Source organism: Hakea prostrata, chromosome 11, assembly GCF_041222555.1.
Source record: "Hakea prostrata isolate BN-2017 chromosome 11, UWA_Hpros_2, whole genome shotgun sequence".
Classification (NCBI taxonomy): domain Eukaryota; kingdom Viridiplantae; phylum Streptophyta; class Magnoliopsida; order Proteales; family Proteaceae; genus Hakea; species Hakea prostrata.
In genome coordinates, this window is record NC_142610.1 from 11,120,345 (window position 1) to 11,131,919 (window position 11,575).

The following is an 11,575-nucleotide window of genomic DNA, read 5'->3' on the forward strand; positions in this document are numbered from 1 at the left end:
TTATATAGAGCCTTTAATTTGTCTTTATTTTGTTTAGATTTATTCTAAAACTCATGATTCTAGTTTAAAGTATTCATTTGAATTTAATTGGATATTATTCCTTTTTGGAAAGCTATGAATGATTCTATATTGAATTTGAACATTACATTTCTGGGACTAATACTAAAGCCATATGTAGAACATAGGAGATTGTTGAGGTATTTGTGTCATATCCAACTTATGTTGAAAAATTCAAGTTATACTCAACTTATATTCAAATATAGGCCATCAGATTAGTTATGATCTAACAGTGTAATGGGCATTTGTGGGAGAGTCCAATTATCAATAGAACTCAATGTGGTTCTATAAATACTAGTTGGAAGCAACGGTTTAGGTATTCCAATCTATATACTCATGTGTAATGCTAGCTTTAAGCAATCTTGTGCTTAAATCCTAACCCTAACAACTATTTATTTTGTTATTTGATGCTCAACGGTATTGTAGCTTTTGTTTCAGGCGTATCCGATAATTTATATTCAAAATGACTGCTTAAAGTCAGATCAAATCCGACGAAGAGAATTTCTAAACCAGAGATAATTCAGAGACAATATTTAGAGGAGATGATCTATTTGATAGGTTACCAGAAGAATATAGCTTTGAGAAGCTGGATCCAATCCAAGGTACAACTTCTGCTATTCAAATTCCTGCTTGCCTTATTGAAAGTGCAGATATATAGGTTCTGAGTTCCCCTTCCAGATGGTAGATGATTACGAACATCGCAAAACAATGACGGAATTCCTACACATTGTTCAATTTCTCAATAAGATTTACACGGGTTCCAAGGTCTCAAATGTTAGATATGTTATCTGACGGTTCCGCTGGTTACTTGAAGCCCATTGCTTTGTGTTTTCTGTGTGTGATCACAGCTGGTTCATTAATTTGGATGGAAAAACTCTGGAAGTGTTACTGAGAGAATATAAATGAAGTACTGAGAGAAAACGTTGCTACGCACGATTCTCATGTGAACTAAATTAAGGACTTTACCATGGCGATGATATGAAATCGATCAATATTTATATAATAAAATAATAATAATAATAATAATAATAATAATAATAATAATAATAATAAAAATAATAATAATAAAAAAAAAAAAAAAAAAAAAAAAAAAAAAAAAAAAAAAAAAAAAAAAAAAAAAAAAAAAAAAAAAAAAAAAAAAATAATAAAAAAAAAAAAAAAAAAAAAAAAAAAAAAAAAAAAAAAAAAAAAAAAAATAATAATAATAATAATAATAATAATAATAATAATAATAATAATAATAATAATAATAATAATAATAATAATAATAATAATAATAATAATAATAATCAATGATTTTCTCTCCTGGGTTCTGTACTGAACTTTCTAAGTTCCCTGGCAGAGAAATTTTGTTTCTTCCGGTAGAGATCAAGTTCTTCAGCATTCCAAGTTCCATGGCCGGTAATAATCATGGGTGTTTCTAGCATGGGTGACCTCCACAGTCTCTGGACGACGTTGCTAATGTTATGAAATTAGCTGGATCTGATGACCATCTATTCTACTATAGTTGATATAAGAATGGCTTAATCGTTTAATTCAATAACGAAATGAATATATATATATATAAAAGTAGAACTGAAATAAAATCAAATGATATTTTTTGATTGGTAGATCTAAACCCTAAACCCTAAAATGAAGTAAAATGATCAGCACACTAATTTCTTGCAACTGTTAAATCCCTTCAAACATTTTTGTCTCAAGAAATCTAATCAGATATGGAAGACCTAACAATCTACAACCATCACTACACTTGATTATTTGAATGGAGACCAAGTTGAAGGGTAAAAGAAGCTGAACCATCTCCTACCATGATGTTATGTGCGCCAGATGGAAGCAAGATGTAACTGTTCTTCTCAACCAGCATTAAACTCTGGCATGCATTGAACTCAAATTTCAAATTCTTGCTCTGCCCAGCAGGCACAAAGACCCTTTGGAATCCAATCACTTGCTTAGAGTGACTACCTTCAATCCCAGGAGGAGGAACTGAGTAGATGATAAGAACATGACTGCCATCCATTTTTCCAACGTTTTGGACTTCAATCTCGAAACCAAATTTCAGTTGAGAGCAGTTCAAATCATCAATTAGAACAGCTTCACACGAGGGTTTGCTCACATCATCCCTGTAGCTAAGGCTACGACAGTGCTGGGTCTTGTTCAATGTAATGGCAATAGATCTCTCTGCAGATTTTATGCTGTAGTTGAACTGGGTGTAGCTGAGACCATGACCAAATGGGTAAAGAGTGGAGCCATTGAAGAACTTGTAAGTCCTTCCTGGGTAGCCTAATTCATCAACTGGCCTCAATAACATTGATGTCATGGGCAGCATGTCAATATAGCTATTTTCATACCACGTAATAGGTAACTTTCCTCCTGATAAACAAGCAAAAACATCAGTTCACAAGAAAATGAAATATAAGAATAAAATTATAAAAATTTTTTTTACAATTACCAGGATTATATTTTCCAAAGATGGCTTCGGCGATGGCACGACCACCTTGCTCACCAGGTTGACCGGCCCAAATGATGGAAGCTATTTTGGAATTGTTACCCTTAGCGAAAGAAATATCAACACCACCAGCAGACATGATAACAAGAATTACTGGACCTTTGGAGACGTCAGCAACTTGTTTGATTAATTCATTTTGATAACCAGGAAGGTTTAGATCAAGTCTATCCAAACCCTCTCTCTCAAAATTTGTATTTATCCCTGCCACAATAATAGTAGCATCAGCATTTTTTGCAGCTTCCATGGCTGGAAGTATCATGCTCTCATTTTTACATTCAACATCAGCACATCCCATGGAATATTTCACATTCGCGAATTGAGAGAAACCAACTAAAGGACTGATAACCTTGCATGGAATACCTAAAAAAAATTTCACAATAAAGACAAGTTGTTAATCACAAAAAAAAAATTTGAAAAAAGGAAAAATAAATAAAATCAGAGACGTATATATACCTCTGTATGTTCCAAGCATATCATTTGTAGCATTGGCATGTGGTCCTACCAATGCAATATTTTTGAATGTGTTTGAGTTTAAAGGCAATGTAGAGTTCACATTCTTAAGCAACACTATTCCTTCCCTTGCAGCCTCAGCAGATAATTCGATGTGTTCCTTGGAACAAATATCATTCTTGGAAAGAGATGTCAAGGCAGTACTACTGCCATCAAAGAAACCAAGTCTCATGAGGACAACATAGATATTGTTCAAAGCCTTGTCTAAATCACCTTCTCTAACTTTTCCATTCAACGTTGCATTCCCGAGGTATTTGGGGTAGGAAACTCCACAATCCAAATCCAACCCTGAAATAAAAAATTTAATTAGAAATATGCAATGATAAATTTATGGGGTTTTAGTATGTAATGTAATTTAAAATAATATTAAAATCAATATACCTGCCCTTAGTGTTTGTGCAACAGCATCCTCATAGCCATAACCTAACCACTTATGTTTGTCAACCATGGAAACAACTGAATCACAATCAGCGACAATGTACCTGCAAAAAAAGAAAAAGATAACATAAATGAGATTAGTTGTTTTTTCAGGAGAGAGAGAGAATATACCTGCAAAAAAAAGAAAAAGATAACATAAATGAGATTACTTGTTTTTCGGGGAGGAGACAGAGAGAGAGAGATAATACCCATTAAGACCCCATTCATCTCTTATGGTTTCTTTCAAGAGCTTTGGATCAGCACATGTAGGCATTCCATTAACACGATTAAAAGAACACATGACACTACTAGCATCACCATCTCGAACACACATCTCAAAGGGACGAGAAAATGTTTCGACTATGTCTTGTTGGGAAACCTTCAAAGCGTAAGAAATTAAAATGAAACAATAAGTTATAAACTAATGCAACATTAATAATAAGTATCCGAAGAAAATTTGAGTATTCCAGTACCTTGGCATCAAAGTATTCACGATCAACTTTCATCCAGTTATCAAGATCATAAGCAGTGTAGTGTTTACAACATGCAGAAACCTTGAGAGGTCTAGAATTCAAGTCTTTGAAAGTCTCTTCACCTTCAATATCTTGCAAACCTCTTACATAGTTTACAGCATAAGTGCCTGCAACAAAAGGATCTTCACCTGGTGTTTCAGTGATTCTTCCCCATCTAGGGTCCCTTACTACATTGATGGTTGGACTCCAATATGTCAGTCCACTACGACCTAAATTGTACATGGCTCTTGCTTCTGTTGAAACAACCTGAAATCATGAACCATAAATAATTTTAAGGGTAACTTGTCATTCACATGGACTGTCAAGTTTTGAAAATGAAAATATATAAATCACCTTCCAGATGCATAGATTTTTTTTTTGGTAGAAAGATGCATGGATTTTGCACCTCAGAGGCGTGGGTCTCATCTCCATAAAAGATGGAGATTTATCCAAAGCTAAATAACTAAGTTGGCAACTGATCCAGGCTCTTAAAGATGGATTTTGTTGTAGGTTTGAGCATAAGAGACAATGGGGTTACCTGGCCTGCATTCTTCCAGAGAGACTGATTAAATGATGCTGTCATCAAAATAACAGCTGGGAAGTTAGTTGCAGCCGGAACAACATCATCAAAGTGAACACCAGGGCCTGATTTGGAGACACCATGCAGAGCTTCCGACCACCACTCATACTTGGGTAACCCCAACCGAGGAACCCCATCGGCAAGATTTCCAAGTTGCGTTACTTTCTCTGGTAGTGTCAACCTGTCAATGAAATCCTTAGCCCTGACAACATATGAAAGTGATTTATCACAGAAAGGAAACTTGGATATATCCAACCCAATGGCCTTAAACCGAAGTGGATCACAGACATAACTGAAGGAAACATTCATTTGAGGTCCAGTTACATTGGTTGAAGAAGGAAATGAGATTTCTGTGGCCTCCACAGAACAAACAAAGAAAACCAAGCAAATGGAAAGGAGATCTAACTTCCCCATTCTTTTACTATCTCTGAGTACTTGCGCTGAATTAGAAGAAAGTGAAATCCAACAAGAATTGAGTGGGAAGAGCATAGATAGCTTCACTTAAATAAAAGATGATAGAATGTTAAATAGAAAATAAAATTAAAAAGGAAAGCTGACAAAGAGATAAAATATTGAAAACAAAATATAGAAATTAGGAGAAAAATAGGGAAAAAATCAAAATCTTTTTAGAGAGAGTGGATTTGTGATGTAGGCATGGATAAGCATTCCAGCTCTTTCTTGTGCCAACTGTTGGCTAAGTGGTCTTCATACCATTAAGGGTTATAACTCAGGTTGCAATGACTGATATAAAAGGGTTATGGGTTCAACTCTCCTAGTTAATGCCAGCCCATGAGTTATCCAGTTTATCAATCAAACCACTTAACAAGGTGAAAATATATCAAAGATACCCCTTATCATTAGAAAATCAAAGTTTAATGTGCTATTGTATGCAAGTTGAATATTTCATAAAGATAACAGTAGTCCTAAACGAAAGCCATCGCTCTACTCGTTTCTTTACCTCCCTCTATCGTCTGTTATTGCTTCATATTTTGATTATAAATCTTCACAAAGTTTAGGGGATATGATTCATGGATAGTGCATGTTTTCAAACTTAGGATGTGGGGGTATTCTTAAAATGGATAATAGAAAGTAACTAGAGATTAACGGTGGTGTAAAAGGGGTAATTTTCCTATTTAAATAAAGAAAAGAGAACCAGCTTAGTTGCCTTCTAGAAGACCCAATGTTGAGTCAGTTATGGATAGGGATGGATCTACTTATTTGGATTCCAAACTCAAACCATCCGGTGACACTAAAAGGTTAGGTTGATAAAATTCTTAATTGTTGCTTGGTTACATAATTCCATCTTGATTCTGATTTCAAATCAATGGAATTTGAATCTATAGTATCATAATACACTAATTCAAACTAAGTTACTTGAATCTACTTAATTAGATTCATGATTCAAAGGATTTGAAATCCTTAGAATGACATAAGTGCTCTATATAGTGTGTTCTTGATTCTCCTAATTAGTAGCTTTCCAAGAGGTAAAACCGGGGGGGCTGGGAAACCCGGGGGGGGGTTCCCGGGGGCGCCCAGGGGGGGGGGGGGGGGGGTGGGAGTTGGGGTTGGGGGAAAAAAGGGGGGGGGGGAGGAAAAAAACCGCCCCTAGGAAAGAAAAAAAAAAAAAAAAAAAAAAAAAACAAAACCAAACAAAAAAAAATATTGGGAAAAGAAAGGGGGCCCCAACCCAAAAAAAAAAAAAAAAAAAAAATAAAAAAAAAATATATAAAAAAAACAGCAAACACACACGGCAAAGCACGGACCAAAGAAGGATAAGAGAGTGAGACTTGAAAATTAGAGATATCTCGAATGCAATATAAAATAAAGACAAACGCAAGAGAAAAGTAAAACAGGGAGAATGGTATTCACACAGTAAAGGAAATATAAAGCCAAACACAAGGCACACATGGACAAGAACAAACCCGGCGTTGACTTCCCGCACAACAAAAACCTCCAACCCGGGCAGACCTCCACGGCCTTAAGGTTGCGCCGCGAAGCACGAAGCCATCGCAAACACCCGAGACTCCCCGATCGCACGAATCCTCCAGACCCCCAAGATGCCAAAGGGCAGCACCATCCCACAAGGAACCAACACAGAGCAGCCCATAGAACCACCAGCTGCCACTCTCAACCAGCACGAATCAGCAAAAATCCCAAACAACCGCCCAAATTAGGGTTTCACGGAGGCGTGAAGGCCTTCCACAACAGAGGATTATACTCACAACCATGAGAGACAGACGAGGGAGATGAGAGAGGTTGAGAGAGAAATTGAGATATGTCGTGAGAGGAGATTGTGAGAGACAAGCGGGATTGAAATTAATGATAAATTGATAATGATTCATGACTAAAATGTCAAAATTATCCTTGTAAAGTAAGTAAATAAACAAAAAAATAGTACCAAATTATTGATATTTGAAAACAAGAAAAGGACGGAAAGGTCGAAAAGATTTGCGAAAACGAGAATAGTAAATGCTTTTATAATAGTAGTATGATATGATAGTATGTGTTATTCCCAGATTGACACGAGAGGGGGGTGAATTAGTGCTTCAAAATTCACCACAATGTGGCGGGTCTACCAGACAGGACCACTCGAGCATCAACGCACAAGCACACGCCACCACACACCACAAGGGCTAGGCTACCAGACAGGACCACAACGCAATCAAGGCACCCAACAAGTGCAACAAAGAAAAATAAACAAAAAAGCAATGCACCGAGACGTGGTCGGCAAATTGCCTACACCACGGAGAATACCCACCTAGGGTTCGAATATTCAATACACTCCTAGATATTTTGACGCACAACAGCCAGGAACACCAATCCGCATAGTCTAAAATGCAAAGACAAGGGCACCAACCCCAACCCCCTAGACAAGCTCCAACTGCTAGGTCACAAGTAAACCAATAATTAAGTTCCCCAAATTACATTCATGATCTAGGTTCTTCATCATTAAACATAACCATAAAATAATAGACAATAACTTGTGAATACGGGTTACCTCAACTTGTGTAAGATGCATGGTAACAATACGTCTCTTTTCTCCAACTCTTTCTCTTTCAATCTTTCAGTTTCTCTCTAAAAAAACCAACAGCCATGTTCCCTTCTTCTTCGCGCTTCCTCCTTCTCTCACTCTCTTGTCAAACAAAACAAAAGACTCTTATCCAAGCTTCAGATCTCCAAAGCCAACCAACCTCGGTCGACCTCCACGCTCTTCCAAGCTCCTCAAAACGTCCTATCTCTTCTGCTGGAGTTTGCTCTCCTTATAGATTAATTAAACTCGAGTTTGAATCAAACTCGAGTTCCTATCGACTAAACAAGGAGTGTTTTGACGTACAAATCGGACTAACTTAGAGATCTCTAATGAACAATCCCACCGTTGGATTTGAAGATCAAGAAGTCGTGAAGCTCTCCTCCAAAAATCGGCTCAATCGGACACTGGATGGCCATCCGATGAAGAGGTTGATCAAAACTGGACAGAGACCCTCAAAAACGGGATTCTTGAGAGACCCTCAAAAACGGGATTCTTGAGTTTCTTTATTTGAATTGGATTCTTTCTCTCGGAACCTTTTGTGCGTTGCTGTACCATATCAAAGCCACTTAAGTTGCCAACAATGACAACACCTTCATTTTAGGCCAATGGAACAACAGATGATATAGTATGATTACCAAAACCCGAGCTATTATACGAGAAAAAGAGGAGAAATAACAAAGATAAATAAATAGAAGAGATTGGTTCCGCCTACCCTTGTAGGTACCAACCGGAATCCTCGAAATCGATCATCCGATCTTCGAGATCGATAACAACCCGTCATCGTCATCAAACACCGCCGAAAAGAGATCCCGAAATATATCAATAATCGCTAAAAGAAGCCAAAGAGTGAGAAAAAACCCTAAGTAACGAGTTGAGCATTAGAACAACCGTGAGGAGAAACGATTGAGAAAATTAAAATTTGCTGGAAATATTGAAGATTTGCTTTGCAACCCTAGATCTCATGCATTCGAACCTAATAAAGATAAATAAATAGCAGAGATTGATTCGAGCGAGTTGAAAGGGAATAGGGATATCCGCAATGAGAGAACAAATACAAGATCGAGAGAGACGAGAGGGACACAGCGAGCGAGGGGAGATGAAAGAGAGGGGAGAGAATAGAGAGCGAGAGCCGAGATGAGAGGGGTCGGAGAGATAGGGGATTAGAGAGAGATAGAGAGAGTTGAGAGGGATAACGCGACAGACTTGAGATAGATTGAAAAAGTCAAGAGAGAAATCGAGATTAAAATTAAGGATAAATTCATAATAAGTCATGAGTACAATGTCCAAATTATCCTTACAAAAATAACTAAAAAGTTAATAGATAGTACAACATTATTGGTATTTAGAAAAATTCTAAGGACGGAAACGGAGAGAAAAAGATTTGCGAAAAAGGTAGAGTACATGCTTTTATTATAGTAGTATGATATATATATATATATGCCACCGAGTGGGTGCGTACCCAAGACCTCCCCGTGGGTGGGCGGGTCTTTAACTGTTTGACTAACCCACAAGATCTATTTTCGTTCAAGTAAGGGATTTCTAGCCAATTGAAAGGATCTTCTGATCAATTCATAGATCGTTTCAATTCCATTAGTAATGAGGATTTGGAATATCAGACATTGATCGATCAAAGAGAGTTTCAACAACTAAAAGAAAGATCAATTCTTTGGGATCCTTCCTTTCTTCAAACGGAATGACTAGAAACCGACTCTTGAAATGCCTTTCTGGATATTCCTCAATATCTCGGCTTCACGGAACATGAGAAGCGGATGAAAAATCATATGCTTCCAGAATAAATCAAAGAATTTCTTGGGAATCCTACAAGATCAATTCGTTCTTTTTCTCTGACAAATGGTCAGAACTTCATATGGGTTCAAATCCTACTGAGAAGTCCACCAGAGATCATAAATTGTTGAAGAAAGAACAAGATGTTTCTTTTATTTCCTTCCAGGCGATCGGAAAATAAAGAAATGGTTGATATATTCAAGATAATTACATACTTACAAAATATTGTTTCAATTCATCATATTTCATCAGATTCGGGATGTGATATGGTTCCGAAGGATGAACTGGATATAGATAGTCCCAATAAGATTTCACTCTTGAACAAAAATCCATTTTCTTATTTATTTCATCTATTCCATGACTGGAATAAGGGGGGATATACGTTACACCACAATTTTGAATAAGAAGAGAGATTTCAATAAAATGACAAATCTATTCACTATATCAATAACCGAGCCGGATTTGGTATATCATAAGGGATTTGCCTTTTCTATTGATTCCTATAGATAGGATAAAAAATATATTCTTGAATGAGGTATTCAACTCCAAGGATGAATCAAAAAAGAAATCTTTATTGGTTCTACCTCCTATTTTTTATGAAGAGAATGAATCTTTTTATCGAATGATTAGAAAAAAATGGGCCCGGATCTCCTGCGTGAATGATATGGTAGGTCCAAAACCAAAAAGAGTGGTATTTGCTAGCATCCTTTTTGCACCTGCATGTCGCCAAAAGGAGAGCTGGGAATTTTTCTAATAGGAGATCAGAGTGTTTTGCCTTGGAGATGGAAAATTGGTCCACCTGCTTTTATCAATATGCAAATTTTTCCTTATTTAGTTAAAAGAATGAAATTGGCTGATATTATGACAATACTAGGTATTATAGATATTATTAGGCATAAAAATGTGGATATTTATAGAAAAAGAATAATGATCATTTCCTTGTCTCTCCTCTCTTTGCAATTATCCACTTCCGATTGAAGAAACCTTCAATCAAAACAAAAAATGAGCCATTTTAAATATTTCTTAATTCCATAAGGAATTGAATAAAAATTTGATTAACCATTTGCTATGATTCCTATGCTTAGTGTGTGACTCGTTGACTTTTTAGGGTAAGGCTAGAATTCAAAAAATGGACCTGTCTATAGGTTTAAAACTGTTGGACTCTACTGGAAATCTTCTTATACTGTTGGACTCCAATCGATGAAATCAAATGCAAAAACTGTGCAAAATTCATGAAGCTACTGCATTAATGGTCCGAAGATGTCTCTCCAACATTGCAATGATGCATCTTGCTCAAGGACTACTTGTACTCCTTCAAATTCAATGTGATTTCAGTCGTTGGAGAGCCACGGAATATATATAATCCCTGGAACTATAGCCATTGTTGCTGTATCTCTTTTGTTGTCTGATGCTCGACGGCATTGTAGCTTTTGTTTCAGGCGTATCCAAGAATTTATATTCAAAATGACTGCTTAAAATCAGATCAAATCCGGCAAAGAGAATTTCTAAACCAGAGATAATTCAGAGAACAATATTTAGAGGAGATGATCTATTTGATGGGTTACCAGAAGAATATAGCTTTGAGAAGCCAGATCGAATCCAAGGTACAACTTCTGCTGTTCAGCTTCCTGCTTGCCTCATAGAAAGTGGTAGATGCTACCCTTCCAGATGGTAGATGATTACGAACATCATCGAACACAATGACGGAATTCCTAGACATTGTTCAATTTCTCAGTAAGATTTACAAGGGTTCCAAGGCCTCAAATGTTAAAGTATGTTATTTGACAGTTCTGTTGGTTACTTGAAGCCCATTGCTTGGTGTTTTCTGTGGGTGAACATAGCTGGTTCACCAATTAGGACGGAAAAACTCCTAAAGTGATGCTGAGAAAATGTAAATGAAGTAGTGAAGTACTGAGAGAAAACGTTGCTACACACAGGATTCTCATGTGAACTAAATTAAGGACTTTACATGGCAATGACAGGAAATCAATCGATGGTTATCTGGGAGGGAAAAAAATCAATGATTTTCTCTTCTGGATTCAGTACTGAACTTGGTAAGTTCCCTGGCTGAGAGATTTTGTTCCTTCTGCTAGAGATCAAGTTCTTCAGCGTTGCAAGTTTCAACCATGGCCCGTTTGAAAGTGTTTTTCTTGCACGGGTAATAATCATGGACCCAA

General features: G+C 36.6%; 1 protein-coding gene across 1 annotated transcript; it reads right to left on the reverse strand.

The window, feature by feature from the left end:
- Positions 1-1,801: 1,801 nt before the first annotated feature.
- LOC149000081 (beta-xylosidase/alpha-L-arabinofuranosidase 1-like) lies at positions 1,802-4,996 on the reverse strand. Its single transcript, XM_089140857.1, has 7 exons — positions 4,541-4,996; positions 3,964-4,269; positions 3,700-3,869; positions 3,455-3,555; positions 3,017-3,361; positions 2,507-2,923; positions 1,802-2,427 (listed from the first exon to the last, which is right to left on the reverse strand). Exons 1-7 carry the CDS (start codon positions 4,994-4,996, stop codon positions 1,802-1,804), a joined length of 2,421 nt encoding a protein of 806 aa, XP_088996983.1.
- Between the last annotated feature and the right edge of the window lie 6,579 nt (positions 4,997-11,575).